Genomic DNA, 25,298 nt, shown 5'->3' on the forward strand with positions numbered 1-25,298 from the left:
TTCACATCTGAATGTTGACATGCCCCCTCCCTCCCTTTGTTTCCTTATAAATGATGCAATCAACCCTCGCCGCTTGGTTTTCACACCGGGAGGCTGAAAGTGGTCAAATTGTCATCAGGTTTGATGGTGGGGGGGGGACAATTTATAAAAAAGCGAGTGCTGTTTAATACGTAAAGGACCTTTTGCTTTATATGGTAATGAATTTCAAATGTCTTCCTCACTTCAGGAGCAAGAGGCTGCAGTGAGGGCCTTACAGCTGTTTTGTGGAGATAATTGATTTTGGAATAGGCCGTCGAGAGAGCGGGCAGGCGGGGCTGCTGGTGCTCTACCGCGGGGTCCAAGCCAATTTCCGCAGGCCTCGTCCCTTTAATTACAGGAGCGCCAGAGCGCAGGACATGGCGGCACTCTTCCCTGTGCAAATTAAACCCCTCACCAGTCTTGTCTTTGCCCTCCCCCCTGTCACACAGAGGCCTAATGAATTTTTCATGGCTGTGCTTCTCTCTTTGGGCCTGTATCGCTATGGCTGCCGGCAGCGATGGCACTGGCGCTTCCCGTGACCTCCCAGAGAGGCCAGGAAAGAGTTTTCACAGGTAAAGCAGAGGAAACAGATATGACAGAGTACACAAAGTGTTTGTTTTAAAGTCCTTGACCATTGCAAATCAGTCTTGGGGAGAGAAGGTAGCAATCCTACATATTAAAACAGCCAGACAAGCTTCGTAAAAAAAACACATTTATAATCCTCCTACAATTACATTTTGATTCGGCTTCTTTTTAGATGACTTAGAAAATGCTCAATTTTCTCCTTCAGAGGTGATTAAGATTGCAGCCCTGTTCTCTGAAGCTAGACAAGCACTTATGTCCTTCAGCAGTGTCTGTCCAAGCATCGTGCAGGTTTTTAACATTTTCTCACAGACTTGTTGCTCACAGATTGTCCATTATAAAGAATAGTAATGCTGTGCTTATTTGGCTTCGTGTTTTTATAGGGATTGATATTTTCTACAGGATTGGGTGTTTGTTATGTCACATCTACATGCAAATGTGTATGTTATGTCCCCTCTTATGTTCAGTAGAAAGGGTTTAAAAACTGAGGGTCTTAAAGTTGGGACTAGATTTTCTGCATAAAATGAATAAAAGATTAAAGAAAAAGAAAAAAGAATACATTTGGAAAGTGTAGATTTTTGAGAAGACTTATTAAAAGTCTTGAGACCATTAATACTTTATTAGATTGAGTACATTTACATGGACATCAATAATACGATATTATTAGAATTACTCTCATTAAAAGTCTACAGCAAGTTTTGATTAATTTAATCCGATTAAGGTCATAATCACAGAAATCAAATTAAGACATGTTGATTTTAGTTGCATTATTGAAGTGCAGTACAGACATGTAAACACCTTAATCAAACTTTTACAGTCATGTAACACTTTTCTTTGTGACAAAAAAGTCTTACAAAAAATGTAAGACTTTTTTTGCGACAGGACAGTCAATACATACGGCTTTTTGACACTATTCTCTGCACCTACCAAGACAGTGAAGGATCAGACACTTGCTTTACGAAACTCAGTTTTTTTCCCCCATACGGAGTGTGGTATCAAATTTCATTAAAACTACACAGTTGTTCATACTTCCAGCAGTTCACACTCGCATCCAATATCTCATTTGTTACGGGGGCATGGATGAAATGTTCCTGAATGAAAGTGAAAGTACCCATCTGCAGTTAAAGTCGACAAATTAAAAATGAAACACCCGAAATTTCTTGAAACTCCGGAGGAAATGTGGATAATGAGGTGATGTTAATCGAATTATGTGCTATAACATGAAAAACAGGATCATGACAGGAGCATTCAAAAAGCAACTCATGTAAACACCTTAATCATATTATTGTCTTATTCAGATTAGGGCAAATAATTTGATTACTGGTGTCCATGTAAACATAGTCAGTGACTGCTGGGTTGCACACAATGGCTTTATGTTATCCAAACACAAATCGATTAAACTAACTCATTCATATAAGCAAGTTTAAATGGATAAAAAAATTACAAAAAAAACTCAAGAATTGTGTTGATTTAGGTCATTTTAAATAAGTAGTTTGAACAATCAGCAAAGCTAATTTTTTTAGTGTATTTCTAAGAAAAAGAAATGACAATCTGTATATACAGTGTAATTTAGCATATTCGTGGGGTGAATTTTTTTGTAGTTATTTAGTATAACAATAATACTGTTCATAAGGTTAAGATCATTACAAATTTAAATTTTTCTTGAAACAATTTGCTTATACTTCCCAAGACTGTTTATTTTTACAAACAGTATTGTTACATTAAAAAAACTGTAAAATTGTAGAAATATTGCTCTACTCTAAAAATAAACTTAATAATATGATTTGTTAATATTATTTTCAATTATAATTTATTGTCTTCATGGCTAAACTAATTTTTTTTGCAGCCATTACCCAAGTCTTCAGTGACACGTCATACTTACAGATACAAATAATACTAATTTACTCTTTTAATGTGATACTTTTCTTTTTTTTCTGAATGAATTATTTTATTAATAAAAGGGCAAAAACACAGTGCAGGATGGTCAGGCAAGCAATGGTCAACACAGGCAAACAGATGTATACAGGGAATTCAGAGACATGGTCAAAACACAGTCGAATAGTCAGTACAGGCAGGCATCAGGCAACGCAAACAAACAAAACAACAAAGCAAAGGCCTGCAAAGGCAAGGTCTGGCAAGGCAAGGCAACAACGTCATAATGTTCACAAAGAGTATAACAAGACTCAGCAACATATATGAGTGTGTTTGAGAGATGCATACATACTCTGTGTAATTAGTCCTGAACAGCTTCAGAGATCACTTCAGGGACAGCTGGGGATCTAGGCCAGGGGTGTGAGTGGTGCATGACTGAATATGTAGTTCTTTTACTGGCAGATTTGTAGTTCTCAGCAATCTGCCTGGGCTAGATCACTGGTGTCTTTGACACAGTTTATACACTGAGGAAGGCATTGTGCCGAAACGTCTGTGTCTTTTGATCACCCGTAGAATGTAAGAGAAAGAAAAAATAAAAACAGTACAAAACAATTACTTGAGTGCGAAGTATTACCTTTTTTGAGTATTAGCATTGACAAGATTGACGCACCAAACCAAAGAAGTTCCTAAAAAAAACACCAGCGTGAATGGCAAACTTCAGCAACTCTACACATTTTATTTGAACCTTATAAATAAATATATGATGTGAACTTTTAATAAAATAAATTGCATAATTGAATAAAAGTACTCATTAAGTAATAATTTTTAAAAATAAATAAAATAAAAACATAAAACCTGGGAAAAAATCTTCATACATCCCTGGCTATTGTTATCTCAGCATAATTTAAATAATGCATGAGTCTTCGTGACAAAAAGTCAGAATTGTGTGACTCTCATAAAAGCGTGACCTTTGGTGGCTTCAGTGCTACATTTTGACAAAGGAAAGAATAAGCCTGTCAAACATGCTAAGAAGAAGATCAGAGAAATATTTAACAGAGAGGCCACCGTATACATAAGTGAAAAGCCTTAATGATTATGTTAGCATTCCATATTCCATATTGATCAACACAGCATGCCTGGATGTGAAGATGAGGGGCTAAACCCACAATCTCCACCCCAGGCTGTGTATATCGCAGGCTCCTTTTGTCCTGACTCGGCAGGCTCTAGTCTCGCTTCTGCTTGTCCTCAGAGACCCCACAAAGAGGAATCAGAAGGATTACTCTCTCTGCTGTTAATCGGACAAGACTCCATCAAGAGCTCCTCAAACAGACTTCACTCTAAAAGTGCTGGCTTGTTTTATTCCAGATTTGTGTCAAATGTGAAAAAACCAAAGCTAAATGGACAAATTGAACTCAGTGTCCATATTTTATCCACATTTGGGTTGCAACAACTCAGCGTTTTCTTTATTTTGAGTGCAGTTTGCTAAAATATGTTCTATGAAAGTATATTGCAAAAAAAATTCCAGTAATAAATGTCCAGTTAAGAGTTCTGAAAACGTTTTGTTCTCTGGAAGTTCAAAATGACTGTTGTTCTTGTTGTTTTTATACATTAATTATTTTATTATATTTATTTGAAACCATTAATGTTTTGTAATGGAAATGTTCTCCATTAAGGGTTAACCACACAGTGGTTAGCAATGTCACTTCACAGCAAGAAAGTTGTTGGCTTGAGTCCCAGCTGGGTCAGTTGGCATTTCTCCGTGTTGGCGTGGGTTTTCTCTAGTTTGCCCCACAATCCAAAGACATGCGCTATAGGTGAATTGAATTAACTAATTTGGCTGTAGTGTATGTGTGTGTATAAGTGTGTATGGATGTTTCCCATTACTGGATTGCAGCTAGAAGGGCATCTGCTGTGTAAAACATATGCTGGATAAGTTGGCCGTTCATTCTGCTGTGGCGACCCCTGAGTCGAAGGAAAATGAATGAATAAATGTAATGTAAAAACAGAAATCAGCTGATGGCCTTTAATTTCCATGCTGTTGTTTTTTTATATATATATATAACTAGTATGTATTATTAGATTTTTTTTAAATCACCAAGTGACCCTCCTCCACATTGTCCCGTACCCCCCCCCCCCCCCCCCCCAAAAAAAAAAATTATAATTACGTAAATTATAATTTTACATCCCTTTTCTACATCGATGGTGTTTGTGTGCATGAAATTGTATTATTGCCCTCCTTGTTAAATTTGATCCATTTCTAATCCATGTCCGGAAACACACCCCTGCTGCATCTTTGAATGAATCTTCGTTATGAACGATTTGTGTGAACCACCGATATCCCTGAGTCTCAATGTGCATATCCACCTTTCTGATCTAAATGGTATTTTTCATTTGTATTATTCAATATTTTAGGGTGGAAAGTATACACATTGAGGCACAGACACCGTTATGTTTTCAGGCAACTGAGTTACTTCAAAGACTAGCCGTTACTTCACTTAGCTTTCTGGCACTGCAGCATCTTGTTGTCATATTACATTTAAATTGTTTGCTGATTTTATTCAACAAAACTAGCAATAAGCCTAGAATTTAGTGCGAGTTAGTGCTACTTTACCTTATGGTCAGTGTAGTAAGAGACAATACTATCATCAATAACGTGACATAAAGTTTGTAACATACAAAAACCTAAACTACTAAATCTTACCTATGAAATATACCTTTAAGCTTTGTTTTCTTTGTTTGCTCGTTACTACACTAGTGTAGTTACTACACTAGTGATTGACTAGTGTGGTTGAATGACTTTTGTCCAGAGAGCACTGCACAAATATGGCAGCAGTATTGACGCATGTTCAGCCTCCGTATGCCATTTCTAGTGTATATACCTATGGATGATATGCACACATGCCTAGTGTTTCTTAACAAATAACATTGCAAACTTCTAGCCTTTTAGTAGTTTTTGTCAGATGTTTTATGTAATGTTGCCATCGGTATGAAAATATTTAAAAGATTTCCATTTATCCGTACAACGTTTCCATAAAAACATACCCTTACCTTTCTAGGTTTGACATAATGACTGCAGAACACAATGATTCTGTAATGTTTACTCAACTTCCACAAAACCTTCCCAGAGCGTAACCAAAAGTCACATCCAATATTAGCTCAATATAAGCAGTAGAGTCTTTACATGTGTGCTCCTGTCTTGCAGTGTGATGCCTAGTGTTGATCATTTTAAGTCTAGAACGTGTTAGAATTGGAATAAGCCCCGACCTATCATTATTTGATGAGGCCCGGGATAGGTCTTGTGGTATTGGGGTGCGTTTGTCCTCAGCTTTCCAAAATCAGCTTGTCTGAAGAGTGCATTTCCATGTAGATCCTGCCTGCGGTTTCCCTCAGCTCTCCATGCACCGGCCTTCTAGACCCAAGCTGACCGCCCTTGTGTCGTTTCCAGGCTTCTTCAGAAATACACGTTGACTGAACGCTAGCGTCAGGCATTTCAATACATATTTTAACAGAGTCTGAATGCTGAGTCGGTATCAAAGAGCATCTTCCTTGACAAAGTGCACTGCGGCTGAATTCTGACCTTTCGTGTTTTATGAGACTGAAGGGGACGTTAATCAGCTCCAATAAGATTAATTACTGGCGATTATAGATTGAACGAGTAGTAAAGCACCACTTGTGTTAAATACTATAAAGAACATGCGTGTGTCATTTGATTACAAGAAGCAAAATGCGCGGATTGAAGGGGGAGGAATCGGTAAGTGGAAGGAGGGGGCCGAGCTTTCAAAGAAATCACGCAGAGGGACTGCCTGTCGTGGTGGAATTGAATGTTTTTGCCGTTTAGCGACTGTTTAGCATTTAATTTCGCATGTGACACTTAATGAGCCCAGCCCTGGCTCTGATCTCTCGGTGTTAGCTGAATTGAGAATTAATTGCATTCGTCCACTCTCTCTCTCTCTCTTAGCTTCCTGTATGGGGGTCTCGCACACTGCACACATCCTTTTTAACTTTCTTGTTGAAGTCTTGATGCTGACCTCTTGTGGAGTAGTGCTTGTCATGAAAGTGAAGACTGACGCTTACTGTCTATCTCAGTGTGTTAGCATACATGCTGTTTTTCCACCTGTGGAGTGGTTTATGAGTTCACCTCGATATGGATCCAGAAAAAAAAGCTTGGAGATATTCACTTGACGATTTAATCGGGAGACAGTAAATGTCATTGGATTTGCTGGGTGAAACAGCTGGAGGCTGTTTGAAATATTGTCCATTATTAAAGTCATCATGTAAACATCTCATCTTTAATCATGATGTGAATGGATTTAAAGCTTTGCGCAATATGACATCTGCTACCAGCATAAATTGGCATTAACACCAGTTAAATCTCGCCCAGCTGTTTATTTGTTTGTTTGTTCTTTTTTCATGCATTTTATTTCTTGTTACATCAGTCATGAGCTCTGAGGTCATTCTTGACACTCAATTAACCTCTATGTTTGCATTCCATCGCGTACATCAATTATCCACTAGTTTTGTCTTGGCCAGTTTGGTTCTTATTCATTTTGTCCCTGCGTCAGAGGCTTGTGCCTCTCTCTTTTCTTTATCCTTTTCTTTCTGAGAAATGCTCGGTTCTGTCTCTATTATGGAAATGCAAAGGGTTTACACTCATCAAGAGCTCATTACTCTCTCAGAAATCATAGGAATGATTAACTATTTCAGAGCAGGTTAGAGCCAGTATCACTGAATAAAATAATATAAATGTTTTATTTAAAAATAATTATAACTTTAGAGAAATATTACAGCCATTCATTTCATTATAATAAAAGAGAAGAAGCACTTGGATGGGCTCCAAATTTAACAAATAAATAAGCACCATACATATGATGAAGGTATTTTTGTCAATACTATGTCAATAAACTCTTCTAAAGCTTTGTTTAGGAAATTTATCACTCGATCTATATTTTAGCACACTGTAAAACATAACTGTCAACTTTATCAAATGAAATGAGTTTAGTTAACTTAAAATTGACAGAAAGGTAATTCTACTCAAATGAACTCAGTGTTGAAGGTATGTGTTAATTAAATACCTAATTTCTTCAACTTAAATTAAGTGAATTCACAGTACTTGTATAGATTCTTTCTTTTGAGTCAGATCTATTTGATAAATCAACTGATTCAGTTTAATAGAATGATCAAGTGGTTCTACAACTCCAATTTACAAATTATTGTTACAATTTACAGATCAGTAAAGACTTTATTGAAACATCTGTGTGAATCAGAATTACTCTAAATTTAGTTCACTATCCCTGTGCTAGTTTTAGGGTGTTTTGCTATTGTTCGAGGCTTGACAGCACCCTTTTCAAACAACCATATACATCAATGTTTATCCAAACTTAAAAATCAAAGGTCTGCATGCTTAAAAGGTATTAAGATGAATAAATAAACATTTGCAAGATACTATATTCATAATGCTTATGCTGGGGTTTCTAGAGCAGATTTAAACATGCTATTAGGAACAGAGGTTTGGGGTGGAAGAGGTCTACAGTAGATAAGGCTTTAGTGTTTTTTTTTTTTCTTTCAATTCTTTGATGCAATTTAACCCAAGGATGATATTTAATGGCCATTAATGATTAACACCTTGAAACTTACTTAAGTGACCTTCCAGACAGTATGTGTGACTAACAGCTCTTAGGAAGAGCTTTAAAGGAAATGAAAGAATTTGGAAATAAGAGAACGAGCAATAGAGAGAGGCTGTGCTGCAGTGCAAGGAGAGGCAAGCCTTTGGCTCTTACTCATGACTGAGCAATAAAGATGCCTAAAGCTTCAGTTTCAGGTGTGGATAAAACACACACACACACATTGCATGAGATTGCTTTTACCCAATTCAAAGAGAGATTTTTGCATGGAAAAAAACTCTTGATGCACTCACAATACATCTCTTTGGCAAAATCCATTGTCATATGGCCATTACTGCTATTAACAAATTATGCTCTGAACCTTGGGCACATGGATCAAGGTAAACTGCACAGTGCCATTAAGCAGCTTGTCCCAATGACAATACTGTTAAACACTGGTTTATGGGCCACTGTTGCAGAAAATCTCACTTCAGACAGGATGAGCTTATGTTTCTGTAAGTAGGCAGCCACAATTTACATTTGCAATAGCCCGGCCAGGCATGTTCAGGCCAGAAAAGCATTATTAAACAAAATAAGATTATCATAGCCACTTCTGATGAGAGGTTTGGATTAATAGCTTTGATTAATAGAATAGCCTTGACAAAGGAGGATTTATTCAATATCATTTTACCTCATTTTTGCTAAAACACTACATGCGTGTAGCCATATGCTACACGGATCAGTGTGAGGATTAATTTGGATGAAACTGCTGTTTTATCTCCATGCTCAGTTCAAGTCTAATTTGTAGTTTTTGAGAAATAAACCACATTGTTGTCTTGTCTTGTTAACTATATTTTCTGGTTTAATGTGTGCTTCAGACTATAGAGAGTTTGCTGGTAAAGCAAGCAGGGCAGATATAATTATATGCAATAAATATTTTAAATATGAACTGATGAATATGGTTGGAGACTGTAGACAGCTGTCCAATATAAATGATTAATTTAGTGCCCAGGTAATGTCTTCATATTCAGCATAGCAAGTCACATTCAAACATTCAGATGGCTCAACATCTGCTCTGTGGGGGAGAGTATTAACACACTGCAGTCTTTAATTAAAAATGCACGAGGTAACCAAAATATGGAATGAAGAAATGTCGATTTCAATACTGTATAAACCACTTTTCATTCTCTTTCACACACTTGCATGTGCAAACACGGATTTCAGTTTTTAATTTTCATATAGCATCTCATAAATGACGATTACGTTCAATAAAATCCGACGCAAAGGGTTACACTTTAACTAAGAGGTGACTCGGTCTATTATTAAAAATAAAAAAATCTTGCGTTTGAAATGAATTTATTAAATAGCCGTATTAAATGTCTGGAGGTCATTGATTTATTTTTGGTTTAAACGTGGATCTTTTGTTTAACTACTGGTGCTGGTCAACGCGAACGATTGAATGATTTCTCCCAGAGTCAGAGCTGTAAACTTGGTAAATGTGAAAGGCAACTTGTTGAATGGTATACTGTCTGGACACCTTACCAGAGTGATCTGAATGAAACAATTAAGCTCCAAACGAAACTAATTTTTATGAAGAACAACTTCACATGGCAAATGTCGTGTTTATTTAGTAATTCTCTTGCTTGATTTGTAAGTGCTGTTGAGCCAACTCACCCCTATAAGCTGCTCTAAGCTTTACAGTGGATTATTAAGACTTCTCCGGCGACGAGAATCCAAAAGTAATCGCAGATTAATGTGTATCCTGTTATCTGCAACTTTAATAAATGGTTTTGATTGTAGACCTAATGAGTTCGTCTACCCCTAGGTGCATTGGATGGGGGACTGTCAACTTGACCGTATCATGTCAAGGTCATTTCAGATTTCGTGTATAGTCATAATGCTTTAAATATATATTTACATTATCCTGATAAATATACATTTATATTATCCTGATATAAATGTACTAAATAAACTGTTGATGCTTCAGTATTTTCAGATTATAAATTTATTTAAAGCATTCTCAGTATTGCTAATATGACTATAAAATAAATCCCTAGATTTTTCGGTTTATTTCCAAACGCACTCCTTTAAGTGCTTTGGTTGATTTTTGTGCTCAGTTCGTGTGTAAATAAAGGTTCATATTTGCAGTGAACACGATATTCAGCCAATTAACTAATCCTGATGAACAAAGACGGCTCGTTACTTGTCTACGGGGCGCGAGATTAGTGCTTTTGTTTGCAGTTATTATTATGCCAACACCTGTAGAAAAGATAATGTTTAAATCTTGCCTTGGAGCAATGCCGTTTTTAAAATCGCTGAAAATGCATATATTAAAGCGACCTTTTTTTTCTATTCTTTTTTGTATGAAACAAATACCCATTTAATCACTAATGATAAATCATTAGACATCAACGCCTTTCAACTGTACACATTAATCTTTAATGTAAGACAGTAGTGGTGTGCCCACTGGAGAGAAGGCCATTAAGCGCTAAGCCCCAGGATAAACAGACAATTAGGCCAAGTGAATTAACTTGTTTGTGGCATTAATTACACGCTTTGTGCAAACAAAAAGCCTTGTGAAAGAATGTTATTTGACTCAGGCCTAACAAGCCGATCTTGTTTCCTACTGACATTTTAACTCGCCTTTTAAACTGATAAAGAGGTTAAAAAAACTAATAATAATTTCGCCGAATACGCATTATGTTGCAGACTAAAACGCGTATCTAAACGTTTATGTAACAGATTGTACAAAGATATTAGATGTTTCATATAACAATATTGATATATATAATTTGTTATATTTGTCAATATAAGTTTGTTTAGGCCCACTATACATTTAAACTATGCGTTTTATTGGTAAATTGTTTTTTATTAAGAATTATTATGTTATGTAAATTATAATTTTCTTATTATAATATTTTTAAATCGCGTGCATGTGCAAATTAAATTGCATGTGCACAAACAACTGCCTTTTTCACCTATTTAAATAAACCATTACCTTACTCCATACGCTATATATTTGGTTAACAGTTAAACGATGTGTTATTTATTTGTTGGCTAGCGCTCAAACTTTCACACCCACTCGAGGAAGCAAATTCGCAGAAATACAGCAATATTCCACCTATTAATCCTCCTACCGTCGAGCGAACTGGCGCACCATTCGCCTGCTTGAAAACATCCCGCAGTGAGTGGCCAGTTCTGATTGGAGCGACGATAAAACCCTGCGCGCAAAGCAAATGTGTGGAAGGGCAGCGCGCACTGGCTAATGACGGGCAAGCTTGACAGTGATTGGCAGGGCTGCCATGACAACCACAGCACGACACCAGGAAGACCAATAGAAAAGCGAAACAAAATGTTTCACCGTTGCACTCTAAGTTGATTAAGGGTAGATATTCGCGCTCGGTGGCACTGCGGCGATAGCAGCGCAAACACGACGTCGGGTTTTCCGTCTTTCCCCGTCGTTTTGTCTCTGTCCGGCGACTCCATGGTTTTCAGGTCTCCTTTAGAGCTTTATCCCTCACATCTTTTCCTGCCCAATTTCGCGGATCGCCCTCTGCTTCTGGCGGGCAGCATTCCCAGAGCGAGGTCCCCGGAGGACTTACCGATGTTTCAGCTGCCCACCCTAAACTTCTCGGCGGAACAGGTGGCCAGCGTGTGCGAGACGCTGGAGGAAACCGGGGACATCGAGAGGCTCGGACGTTTCCTTTGGTCGTTGCCCGTAGCACCCGGAGCCTGCGATGCCATCAACAAGCACGAGTCCATCCAGCGAGCCCGAGCGGTGGTCGCGTATCACACGGGAAGCTTCCGTGAATTATACCACATCCTGGAAACCCACAAGTTCACCAAAGACTCTCATGGAAAGCTGCAAGCGATGTGGCTGGAAGCGCACTACCAAGAAGCAGAGAAGCTGCGCGGCCGTCCCCTTGGACCCGTTGATAAATACCGGGTCCGCAAGAAGTTTCCTTTGCCACGGACCATCTGGGATGGCGAACAGAAGACGCACTGTTTCAAGGAACGAACTCGCGGTTTGTTGAGGGAGTGGTACCTACAGGACCCTTACCCCAATCCGAGCAAGAAAAGGGAACTGGCACAAGCCACTGGACTGACTCCCACTCAAGTGGGCAATTGGTTTAAAAATCGAAGACAGAGGGACAGGGCGGCAGCTGCCAAAAACAGGTTAGTTTAATTCATGACTTGAATTTAAATCAGGTAGGGAATAGAATAAATACTTTTATAGATATCAATGCAATGTTTAGATGCAAAGCGGCATTATTCTGCATGACTGTTGTTAAAAAATCATTGAGTACTGTTATTTATTTATTTCATTTAACAAAAGCAACAGTTTGTTTGTTTGTTTGGAAGAGCAATCATTTCTGAAACTGTAAAGCCTTGAACACGTTTTTACAGGCGTTTTTAATATAAAATTAAAAACAAATATGAAAAACAGATATTAATGCAGCAACAAAAAAAAATATTCGGCAATGGTACTTGGAGCAATAGTTTTTGTTATGTTTTTTTAAAAATATATTTTTAATCTTCACATGTACATGGAGATGTCAAATATTAATATAATTTTAAACATTTTTAATATAACTACAATATAAGCATTCGGGTAGACTACTGTATATATATATATATATATATATATATATATATATATATATATATATATATATATGTGTGTATATATGTATGTATATTTTTTATAATAACGACAATACTACATTAAAAGTAATGTTAATATATATATGAAATTAAACGTTTTAAAGTGTGTAAATGTTTTGTTCTCAAATAACAAAAAAAATTATATATTTTGATGTAGAGAAATTATAAGTTTATAAAATATATGGGCCTAGGCTTGTATATAAATATGAATAATTTTACCATTGGCTTAAGCTAGTACCCTAACTGCATTTTTACTCCTCTAATTTAACAGATGTTTCAGGTTTATTATTAGTCACTTCAACCCGTCGAGCTCAAAGAAGATGCTACTACTTCAGTTTATCAAGTCTGTATAAATGATTACCACATTGCATAATTAACCCTTGTTATTAATTCTTGCTTTTAGGCTTCAGCATCACGGACTGGGCCAAAGCAGTCTGCGCTCCATGTCAGAATCGGGCTGCACACCGCACAGCTCGGCAGAATCCCCGTGCGCGGCCGCCAGTCCCACGACCAGCGTCTCCAGTATGAATGAACGAGGCGACGGTGGGACAATTCTCTCAGTTACAGACAGTGACTCTGATTTCGATGTATGATGCACCGTCGGACAAATATAAAACATTTTTTTGCCCAGAGAAAAATGAACTTGTGAAAATGTGGGCAACATGGGGGCCGGCCATTTTGCCAGCTTGTGTTCAACAAAAGGAGAAAAGCATGCTGTTTTTCCAGCGCTTCAACGGACTGACGCCCTTACCTTTTTATTTCCAAGGCCTATACACGACCATTTTGCATGTTCATTTGTGAATATTTTGCAATTTTAAAAGGCATTTATGAAGTGGAGTCCGAAAAGGTAGAACTCGATGCTCGATGAAATGAGTGAACCGGAGAGGCAATTTTATTATTTTGTGTTTATCAGACAATCGTTGAAGTCCAAAAGCACCTTTATTCCCCCTCGTCTTTTACTCGACTGGAGATGTTCATACTAATTTTATCTCAAGATTTATATTGAATTGTCCATGTCTGATTCAAAGTTTTCCTTAGGTCTAGGCTTGTCTAGATATGCTTGTATATGGTATCGCAATTACGCCACTCTCTTTCCTGCAAATTTCTTTATGTTGTGTCCATAAAGCGTGAGTAACTGTCTGTTAAGTGCTTGGAGATTTTAAGTGTCTATTCATTCTGCTCGTTTTTATACTGTAAATGGGTTAATGGCGCTGAAAACACAGTGTTATGGGTCACTTTTATGCAAATAAATATAATTTAATATAACGACTATCAGAGTATTATTTGTTTTTTTAATGACTTGGCATTGCGGATTTTGTCAGAAAAATATACAAGCGACAAAATTTGTTATTAATTTATTGGTCATTTTTATTTTCATTGAGTGATTTAATCATTTGTCCGTCTACTGAGCAAGAACAGAATTTATGTTAAAGAAAAAGCCGAATTTTCCTTTTAAGTTTTGTTTTTATGCTTTCTTTTGTTTCTTTATATCTTAACAATTCGCCAAATAATTCTTAATATTATTATTATTATTATTATTATTATTATTATTATTATTATTATTATCATCGACATGTTGCTCATTGACGCAAACGTGTTTTACAATAATACTTGGCTATTTTAATTTCCTGTTTTTTTTTTTGTTTTTTTTTTTGCCTTTTGTTCTGGCAGTATTCATGCTTGTTTTTATTTAATTTTATTTAAAATTTTATTTTAATTATTTGTTAAAATAGCCTACTTCTAACAGAACGCATATAGACGCGCAGAACAATAATGCAACTACAAATGTCTGTAACTTACAGCTGGTTTATTTAGGCTGTTGTTAAAATCAATCAATAACCGAACTAACGGGGAAGAAAGATAATATTTTTGTTAACAAAATGCATGAATCCACCGTTAACAATACGGAGTCAAAAACATAAATAAATACTAATGATCAAATATTTGCACCTTAAACCAACTATTTTTTACTGTCCAGAAATAAACGCAAAACAAAACACAAGTAACAAAACTTTGGGTGTTGGTATTTTAAACAACCTAAAGATAAATAAGGAACTATTCAGTAATGTTTTATTTAAATTTGAGCCTATTCACAGCGTGTTTAATTTGATATTAAATAATAATCTTAAAAAAATAATTAAACCAAAGACTGGAAAGGCATCACTTGCACCATAATCTCAAGATTTAAACGCCATTTATCTGCATAATAATCCCATCATTCAACCAGTCTTCTCTTTTTCTACCACATAGCTAAATAACAAGCGGATGGTTTGTTTGTATGTGTTTAATAGCATTCCATATAAGAGAACGAGTGTGTCGTTTACTGTGAGAGGATTCCTGTTCCCTCTTCTCCCCTTTGATTTAAGCGCTTAACTGAGCACAACTTTTTATTCGTGTTTATTCACGCGGCAGTTCCCCTTGACCTGAATTCATTGTGCTGCATGCAGCGACGCTATAAAATAATCTAAACGCAACGCACCTCTTAAGAACACCACAAGTGCAGTTTAGTGTAATTTCAAGGTTGCACTTTTTAAGTAAACGTAACATGTTAATAATAGTGATGTAAAGTGAAAGAAACTATGCGTAATAGTTATATCTTCAGGTTACCCGATTTAAGTGTTTGCCTTATTTCGCTTTATGCTTATAAATCGATCAATTTAAAACAAAATGTTGGCAATTCGATTACGCACAGCATCCGTGTAAACGTGTTTCCAAACATCCTTTCAGTATAACCACCCAAATCTTAAGCTCCCCCAAAAAAGCTGCGTTCGCCGGAGGAAACAACAACAATACTCCGTTCGAGCGACTTCCGTTTAGATCAATATCGAACGATAAGACAAGTATCGGACAAAACACAAAAGTGGTCTGTGTCATTATCACTTATTAGAGATTTGCATAGACGCTAATACAATTCATTATCTTAAAATAGGCCTGCTTAAGATGTTCATTCATTCATTCATTTTCTTGTCGGCTTAGTCCCTTTATTAGTCAAGGGTCGCCACAGCGGAATGAACTGCCAACTTATCAAGCAAGCTTTTACGCAGCGGATGCCCTTCCAGCATGCCCAGGATGCCCTTGGGAACTGCTTTAGGTGTTTTCTTTAAAATTAGATGACCCTTGGCTAAATGTGATGAAACACCCAAAAAAAAAAAAAAAAAAAAAAAAAAAACACGAGGAACCTCAACAAATTACGACTGAAAAGCAAAATATAAAACCAAGTTTTATAATTCGCAAACCGTGATTGTGTGTAAGCCGTTTGACCTAATTATAGGCTTCTTTAAAACTGAACCGTGGACTCAAAGCAAAGCAAGTAAACGAATAACAAATTGATAATAAAAAAGATAGGCTATATTTGGCTGATTAATTATTTATTCATTTATTATTATTATTATTATTATTATTATTATTATTATTATTATTATTATTATTATTATTATTTTGACAAAATTGCATTTAATCACTTTTGTTTTGTGTATTAATACCCTCTGGTTTAGAAGCTTGCCCAGTTTTCAATTCAAGCCAAACACGTGCTGCAGCTGTGGCGCTTAGGGCTGATATTCAGACAATTAAAACTGTTACATAGAGCATGTATTCGATTATGAAGTTGTTACTATAAAACAAAGTATTGTTTTTATTTATTGTTTTATTTTATTTTTATTTTTTTACATTTCTAGCCTTTTTAAAATATATCTTTCAAAAACAATAGAGACAGATAATATATGGCATGAATTTTTCTTACAGGACGCTTTTACTTCCTATTCATGTCCTCATGTCGCCATCATGTGGTGAATATTAGAGAAGACAAGCTTTAATAAAAAACAAGCAGTGCTTGGTAGTTGATTAAATGTAATCTGGATTACGTAATCTGATTGTAGGATGTAATACTTTTACATACAATAATTTTACATACAATACTCGTTATCAGATTACCTTTACGTTTTATTGGTTGCATTACAATTTACATTGATAGTAAAATACTTATAATTACTTGATTATCTTTTTTCTTTATTTTATTTTGCTAAAATATTTTACTGTTCCACTTTGTTTACCTTTGAAAATCCACATAGATTGAACATGTAAATTAATGTAAATTAATTTTTGATTCATTCTGCTTATTTTTTGGAACACAACCCCATCTTAGTCGGTTGCAACATGTGTAAACTTGTAAAGTTTGTTCATGTAACTTTATGTAATGCATGGATTTTTTTCCCCAGACAATTTTCACAGTATTTACCATGATATCCTGTTTAAAAAATAAAGCCTGATCACAATTATTTCAAACTTAGGTATAGTGCTTCATTGTAAGATATAGTTTTGTATTATTATTATTGTGTAAAAAATTTTTATTTAATGATAATGTGATAATGATGTGATTATCCCATAAGAAAGATCAATCAAAATAAATATAATGAGAGGAAATTTGTGAAACTTTTAAATCAATAAAGCCTTGAAAAAAATAAAATGCATAATTTGTATTAATAGAGCCATAAAGAAAAAAAATTGAATTTTAATGCGTTTCAATTTATTTTTAAAAATTAATAAACATTTAAATCTCTTTTTATCTGATTTCCACTTTGCCATCCTAATTGTTAATTTAATCATTTAACAAAGGTAATATTCTGGGCCTGGTGCTTTCGAAAATGCAAGTGTGGCCAGCAGAGGGTGCTTACTCTACACTTTCATATTAAACTTCCCGTAAAGCCCACTTTTAAGTCATCATAATTTATTTTGTTAAATAAGCAGTTACTGTCATCATGGCAAAGATAAAATAAATCAGTTATTAGAAATGAGTTATTAAAAATATTATGAAATGTGTTAACACGGCGGCGGCGGCACAGCATTTCAAGGTATAGGTGGGAAATCTGTTGGAGAGTTTACGTCTTTTAGTAGATTGACTAATTGGAATTCTAGGTTTAATATTTATTGGAGAAGGTGTCAATCTGAATTTGCAATCTGTTTGTAAATATGCTAATATTTTTTTAAATGCGCACACCGGCAGGCCTGTCAAAAACGCAAATCGTTTGTCTCATAGCATGCCATCAGGTCAATAACACATTTCAATTAAAACAGATATTTGAACGAGATGTTCGATTAGGCAGTTCAGTACGGTTTGTTTAACACTTATGTTATGCTACTTAAGTCTTACCTTCCTATCACAATGTTGGAATTGGCGCCCTTTGATTGTAGTTTCCGCCTTCTTTATTTCGAATGACCTATTTGCCATTTTGGTTCTAGCAGGGGCGACGCGGTGGCGCATTATAATGAAAAAAGTGTTGCATGCAGAACTGTTGCAAACTATTTGTTTGTGTTGAATTTAAACAAACAAATTAAGTTTAGTAATGTTCAACTTAATTTGTTTGTTTAAATTCAGCCCAAATAAATTGTTTACCACCTCTTAACATAAAGTAATTGAGTAAATCCAAGGAATCATATTTGAATATTTTTTTCAGTTTTTCAGGTAGTGCTGTCGCCTCACAGCAAGAAGGTCGCTGGTTCGAGTGTCAGCTGGTATTTCTGCGTTCGCGTGGGTTTCCTCCGGGTGCTCCGGTTTCCCCAAAAACAGGTGATGCAGCTAAAATTGTCCGTAGTGTATGTGTGTATGGGTAGCAAATTTCATGTGGCTCAAATAAGGCCCACACCAGACACTTAAATCCGGCCCACATACCGCATGATGACAATAGATTAATCACCTCTGCTCCCTAGATATGGATCACAATTAAGCCATAGCCACAGAATTCAACCAAATGAACCAGAACTGAGCCTATTCTGGGCCACATTATGCTTTTATTCTGGCCCAGATCTGGCCTACACCTTACACTTGTTGGGTGTGGCAAAGTACAAAAATACCAGCATGCATTGCAGAATGAATACATTCTATAGCTTATTGATGCTCCAGTTTTCGTTATTTGCTGTTGAATCTGCTGTTTATGTTGACGTTGTTGATTTCGTCATTTTTAGTCTCCTATTTGTGATGTTTGTGAGTTTTGCTCATTTTGTTAATTGTCACCGTTGTTGAGGTTCACACGCTGATTAAATTCAGTGGCATGTGCAAGTATGTGATCACGTCACTATGACGTTTAATAATGGATTAATATTGGTTAAATTCAGAAAATATATTATTTCATCACAGGTTGTGTCTCACTTAATTTTATTTATTTATTTATATATTTATTTTTACTTGGCTTGTTTGCTGTAATAAATATTTTTTTCAAGCAATGCTCTTTAAAGTTACAGCAGGCCCAAAGAAAAATTATTTTAAGAGGTTCGGGGCTATGACCCCATCTAAAGCAAACACTTTTTCTCCATGATGGTGACTTTAGTCTATTTGGTTTACGTATGTTTTAAGATAACTGGGCCACATTTGCTATATCTTCTCTGGGCCGCTTTAGGCTCACAGCCACATTAGCCAGAGCTAACGGTGCCAAGTATTTGCCAAAAGTGGCCTACGTTTGTTTTAGGATAACTGAGCCACATTTGCCATATCATATCTGGGCCACATTAGGCTCAAATCCACATTAGACAGAGCTTTCTGTGCCAAATATTTGCCAAAAGTGTCCCACACATGTTTTAAAATAACTGGGCCACATTTGCCATATCTTCTCTGGGCCACATTAGGCTTACAACCGCAATAGCCAGAGCTTTCTGTGCCAAATATTTGCCAAAAGTGGCCCACATTTGTCTTAAGATAAGTGGGCCACATTTGCACTTACACGTGTGAGCCACTTGAGGTTTAGACCCAGATTACCCTTAAATGACTATGTCACATTTTTGACAACTGTGGCCCACATTTGTCCTCCATTATTTGGGCCAAATTTATCATTTGCCACATGGGCCACATTAGGATCACATTCAGATGATATTTTGCTATAAGTGCCAAATCTTTGCCTAAATGGCCCATATATGAATTTGAATCTTTGGCCCCACTTTGCCATTGCACAGGTGGGCTACTTTAGGCTCACATTCATTTTGTCTGGGCCGAAGGAATACCACCAGTGCCGCATAACTGCCTAAAGTGGCCCATATAAGTATGCTATCTGGGGTGTTTGATGGGCATCCGCTGCGTAAAAACATATGCTGGATAAGTTGGTGGCTCATTCCGCTGTGGCAACCCAAAATTGATAAAGGGACTAAGTTGAAAAGAGAATGAATGAATGATTCTTGCACTTTTATATTGCTTTGAAATATTTTTGTCATTCAAAGAACAGAGCGCTGCTGTGTAATGGAATGCAACATTAACAAATTTTCATTCATTCGTTTGAATTTGAATGCTTTTCAAATTACTTGAAAATGAGGAAACTTAAGGTATGTTTAATAAAGACATATCACCAATAGGTGGCAGTATAGGTTCATAAATTTGACCAAAACATAAGCCAAAAACAATGTAACAAAACATTTAAAAGTAAAAATAAATAAAAACAGAATAAAATGGAAATCTAAATTCTGTTTATGTTATGCTCAATTCTATTTTAAAGTGCTGGCTTTTTATCTACAATCACAGCTGTTCTAAGATTACAATTTGCAGTGAGACGTTAATTGCGGCATTGCTAATTCGTCCATGCTGAATTTAATTACTGAAGAAAAATGTATAAGGATCTCATATGGTTGTGTAGTATGACAAACTATTGTGACAAGTTGGACGAAAAATTATGAAAATATTTTAAATACATAAAAAACGTATTTTAAATAGAACATAAACAGTCATTACTTTATCAAGAATATTTGCAAACAAGAAAGAAAAGTGGTTTAGCCTAGCTACCCAAACATGCAATCGTCGCGTAAAATTAAAAAATCCAAATAACCCTAGCATTTTTCTCTACGACATTAATTACTTAATTTTTAAAATAAGTTTTTAGCATATTATGATTGTGATTATACAAATACAATGATGAAAAAGATCCACCTATAGCATTTGAACATATTCAAATACAACGAGACAACTCATTTTGACTTTATTAAATATATATTTATTAGTTAATTCTATAGCTAGACATATCAAAAACTATCGCATGATTAGGCTAAAATGTTACAGTAATAGTTGATGGTAACATCACGTAGGACCGTCATCTGGGACTGTAGTTTTGGAAAATTGTTTGGCTAATGTCCTCTAAGCTTGAATAATAAAAAATTTGGTATATGCTGACGAAGATAGTAATCGGGTTGGAAAGTCAAATGTTTCTTTCATTCCTTATGATCCAAGTTCCACCAGGCTGGCCGTCATGGGGTTGAGAAGGCCGTCGTGCATAGAGAAGTGGTGGTGGCTCTGAGTGTCGCTGATGGAGGCGCTGGGCCCGGGCGGAGGAGCGAAGCTGTGCAGGGGTGGCAGACCTGAACTGGAGGGCATGAGGATCGCTGGACTCATGTTAGTATGATCCGGGGTTCCCGCGGGGGATTTGTCATCATCTGAACTTTCACATAGAGATTTGTTTTCGTTCACGTGAGAGGTCAGGGGGTTGTGACCGTTTGGATTTGCACCCTCGTTTTCCCTGTTGGAGTACATCATTCAAATTCATAAGCATGCGTGCAAAAACAACAAACACAGCTTAAAATTGCAAGTGCAAACAGCTGGGTCATGCATAACTAAATATACCAAATAAAAGACAACTAAATATACCTAATAAAATATATGGTAACTTTTGTTTTTTACCTTTAGGGTGATATCAAAAGTTTGAGCAAATGCTTTTAAACTCTAACAGTCCAATAAGAATTAGCCACTAAACTGCCAAAACTTAAAATACTTACGTTTCCTTGTAAGATCAGGCTGAACAGTCATATGCCTATTAAAGATCTCCGACTGACGGAAATCCTTTCTTTAGCTCCGTTTATACCGATGATTTGCTAAATGTATGTAGTTTTTACAAAGAAAGCTCATAGCTACATTTTTCACGTCGCCTATACAAGATTTCGAAGATATGCAGATGTCATATTAATGTAAATGTTGTTTTTCAATAGTTTTTAAATTTTGTATAATAACCTGAAACAGTTGCCTTAATAATGTCACCAATTATACTAATTTATAAAATGCCATGTCATATCTAAATATTTTATTTTAAATTGAGTTGTTTTCAAAGAGTTTTTCTAATGTACATTTTTAAACCAATACATTTAATAACCTAAATACCATACTGATGTCATCAAATGCGGTTAAAGCGTAATTATTTTGTTATGTATTAAATTGTTTTGTAATTATTAGGCTATTTACCTAAAATACTTATAGCTTTTATAAATGCATGCATTTTTTATGTATAAACATGATAATTTTGGTGAACAGTAAAAAGCGAAAAGCCTCAATAAGTTCTCCTACCTTTCTTTGGCTTCAGCGGCACGATCCCTCTGCCTTCTGTTCTTGAACCAGTTGCTGACCTGAGTCGTGGTGAGACCCGTGGCCTCGGCCAGTTCTCTCTTCTCTCTCGGGGAAGGGTATGGGTTGTGGGTGTACCACTCTTTAAGCACACACCGGCTCTTCTCCTTAAAACAGTAGCTGGTCTCCTCTCCATCCCAAATGCTGCGAGGCAGTGGGAATTTTCTGCGCACGCGGTATTTTCCCACTGCGCCCAAAGGACGACCGCGCAATTTCTCCGCTTCAATATAGTGAGCTTTCAGCCACAGCTGTTGAAGTTTAGGGTGGTTGTGCGGAGAAAACTGGTGGCTCTCTAATACTTTGTAGAGCTCCCTGAAGTTGCCTCGGTGGAAAGCTACTACTGCTTTCGCTTTCAATACGCTCTCGTTTTTGTGAAGGTGCTCACAAGCTGGTAAAGACCACAAAAATCGTCCAAGACGTTCGATACTTCCACCTTGCTGAAGGACCTCGCACACGCAGGCAACCTGCTCTTGGGTAAATCCAAAAGTTGGTGGCATAGACATTGCTAAGTGCAACGATGTCCTGTGCGTATCTTATCCACTCTTAACGTTGGTTTGAAGGCGAAATCCACTTGGGAAACTCATGCAATGATTCTTCCGCAACTAAAGAATTTCAGTTTTTGATATGCATTTCCATGAAAAAGTGCGATTCAAATCATCTTAAAGTAAAAAAAAGAGAAAAATCAAGCAAAATAAGCAAAACACTTAAACAAGTTTGCGTAAGTGCTCAGTTACATTAGTTGCAATATCATGACGCGCTAATCATTTCATTTTTACGCGCTCTAGTCGTGCGCAATAGATTCTTTCCTCGACTGTCCTTAGCTATCAGCCCGCCCTCTAGATATCATATCTCTTACAGATTCGCCAGTGTGTAAGCACGGCAAGCGCATCCTCCTGGGGAGTCATACGGGCAAGTGTGGAGAGAAGTTGTGTAGCAGAAACTGACCCTGCCTCTTGGAGATAGAGTGGCACTGGATGTCATACCTCAGGGGAAGGAGTGCGCGCAACACACTCCATAAACAGACACTGTTGTATTACAATACCAAAATAATGGAAATGAATAGCTATTTAGTGAAAGCTTACTACTAAGTAAAGTTTTTGATCCTAAATGAGCTTTTTATCTTTTTGAAAATACATAGTTTAATTTTACGATCCCTTGTTTGAATGGCAATGCACGGCGACACACGAATAACTAAAAAAAGAAGCATCAAAACAAGCAAAGAAAGGCATAAAGTAAATATGGCACACGTAGAGTAAATGTTTAAATGTCATTTCAAAAGAATCACTTTATTTGTGATGGATGGCGGGCACCGGAGGTTTGCTGGATTGATAGTTGTGACGAGAAGTCTCTGGTGTCGTGTATCTGACGAGTTATTTTGGAATGTAACGCGACTCCAGCGTACTTTTTCATCTGGACATTGTAATTCTAGCATTTGGTTCCAGCGGGACAGAGATATTTTTGCAACTTCGTTTTATGAGGTTCTAATATACTGCATGCCACCTTTACCGAGTCAGGAAAATAATTCGATGCTGGTTTGCATATGACAGCAAAACGTAAATAATCCTTTTTCGATTTCATAGGCCTATACAGCACGTTTATTTTACTTAATAATAATAATAATAATAAATTACTCTTATTTAGTATTATAATAATAGATAAACCTAATGAAAGATGTTATTTTGGTTTAGCAAATAGCTTTCCATTTTACAATATAGGGCCTATATATATATATATATATATATATATATATATATATATATATATATATATATATATATATATATATATATATATATATATTTATATATATATTTATTTATTTAGATTAGAACTTTTATTGTTTCTAAGAGTGTTCTCAAAAATAAAAAATAACAGAAGTGAAAGAGCTAACCAGTAATATCTTTATTCATCATAAATATCTACGCAGAAATAAGTTGAGCTTGGCCTATGGAAATATACAGAAACAGTGGTCACGTATTTCCCCTAAAAACCTTCACATTTGCATGGCATGTTTCACGTTTGCATTGTGGGATATTGTGTTACGTATATTTTACGTGTCTCTTTTTGTTAAAAAGCCCACACCCATCTCAATTGCCTGCAGAAAACACATGCTCATTTTCACACACGTGTACACGCAGACGTAGAGGGTTGAGTTTTCAGTAAAAGGACCTGATTGATTATACATGGCTGGGATCATTTTCCAGTGAAGGGGAGGAGGTGTCTGAGCTGCCGTTAGCCAGTCTGAAGCCTTCTGAGGGCAGACGCAGCAGCGGAGATGGCGATGCAGGGTGATCGGCGAGTGCATATGGCCCGCAGCAGGACAGAGAGAGTCAGTTTTTGTCCATTTTGAAAGCCATTCTTTATTCAGGCGAGATATAGCTTCACGCTAGCTTTGCTGTGTCATTCTAAACCCAGTGTTAGAAACGGCGAGCTGAGCTCGGCTGCTGTCTGGGGCTCCAGCCTCTGACCTTGATGATGGAGAAGTGAGAAGAGGATGGAGAGAATGTTTGCACGCTCTTAAAGGACTAGGTTACTCTTTAATGAACAAATTACTGTCAATTACTGCCAGTTTCTCTTGAAGAAATAATGAAACTTGTGTTGCATATTCATGTTGTTCCAGCTTGAAATTCTTAAAAGTAAATAGGGTCAGAAAGACTGGCGGCAATTGAATTTCACTTCTTTTTTTTTTTTTTTTTTTTTTGCAGTTTTCATTGTAGCTTACAAATGGTACAAAAACCATATTTGAAAACTCATTGCATCACTGTTATTGACCACATTGTCTGAAATTGAAGGGTCCCTCTTATGGGGCATCAAAATGTATCCTTTTTAATAATGCAGTATGCAGGACGCAGCCAATTGATTGTGCCCAGACAATGACAAAAGGGATTTTATTTTTCCAAAAATGCCAAATTACACTTTTAAATATACACATATTTTATGTTAGTCAGATACGTAAGTGATACAAGAAACAAATATTATGTGGCATATCTTACTAAAATGTGATTATATATATACTTTTTAGATTATCGAACTTTATAAAATGTCAAGTGCAAACATTTCTATTGCTTGTAAACATCATCTCTCTCCATTGCAAGAAAATCTATGTTCTATCTAACATGTTAGGGTGTTAAATATGGCCATTATTTTCAATTATTGTTGGACTATGTAATAAGAGATCATAAAGTGAAACCTTATTTAAAAAG

The 25,298-nt window shown here is 36.2% G+C and overlaps 3 protein-coding genes across 6 annotated transcripts in view; 2 read left to right on the forward strand and 1 right to left on the reverse strand.

Moving 5' to 3' along the window:
* The window catches only part of LOC147834479 (uncharacterized), a 102,924-nt gene extending 80,901 nt beyond the window's left edge, over positions 1 to 22,023 (forward strand). For 2 of the 4 annotated variants that reach the window (XM_087276381.1, XM_087276380.1), the window contains one exon: positions 227 to 962. In XM_087276381.1, coding sequence (XP_087132507.1) covers positions 227 to 245 — 19 coding nt within the window. In that variant the 3' untranslated portion in view covers positions 246 to 962. Of the gene's footprint in view, positions 1 to 226; positions 963 to 18,187; positions 18,301 to 20,934 lie in introns of those variants that run through there. The other 2 variants (XR_015504172.1, XR_015504173.1) reach the window with 2 other exon arrangements.
* Positions 11,422 to 14,007, forward strand: six3b (SIX homeobox 3b). The gene is made up of 2 exons (NM_131363.1): positions 11,422 to 12,248; positions 13,141 to 14,007. Exons 1-2 carry the CDS (start codon positions 11,557 to 11,559, stop codon positions 13,328 to 13,330), a joined length of 882 nt encoding a protein of 293 aa, NP_571438.1. The 5' UTR covers positions 11,422 to 11,556; the 3' UTR covers positions 13,331 to 14,007.
* On the reverse strand, positions 20,890 to 22,673 carry six2b (SIX homeobox 2b). The gene is made up of 2 exons (NM_001128734.1): positions 22,039 to 22,673; positions 20,890 to 21,220 (listed from the first exon to the last, which is right to left on the reverse strand). Exons 1-2 carry the CDS (start codon positions 22,596 to 22,598, stop codon positions 20,923 to 20,925), a joined length of 858 nt encoding a protein of 285 aa, NP_001122206.1. The 5' UTR covers positions 22,599 to 22,673; the 3' UTR covers positions 20,890 to 20,922.
* Positions 22,674 to 25,298: the final 2,625 nt, after the last annotated feature.

This window comes from Danio rerio, chromosome 12, assembly GCF_052040795.2.
Source record: "Danio rerio strain M-AB ecotype USA chromosome 12, GRCz13ab, whole genome shotgun sequence".
Classification (NCBI taxonomy): Eukaryota; Metazoa; Chordata; class Actinopteri; order Cypriniformes; family Danionidae; genus Danio; species Danio rerio.

What these genes read in the sequence shown, in the direction of transcription:
- six3b (NM_131363.1), top strand. Translation starts at nt 11,557, where the DNA reads ATGGTTTTCAGGTCTCCTTTAGAGCTTTATCCCTCACATCTTTTCCTG. An exon ending in GCGGCAGCTGCCAAAAACAG is followed by an intron (nt 12,249 to 13,140) that starts GTTAGTTTAATT and finishes TCTTGCTTTTAG; the next exon opens with GCTTCAGCATCACGGACTGG.
- six2b (NM_001128734.1), bottom strand. Translation starts at nt 22,598, where the DNA reads ATGTCTATGCCACCAACTTTTGGATTTACCCAAGAGCAGGTTGCCTGC. An exon ending in GCCGCTGAAGCCAAAGAAAG is followed by an intron (nt 21,221 to 22,038) that starts GTAGGAGAACTT and finishes GTACTCCAACAG; the next exon opens with GGAAAACGAGGGTGCAAATC.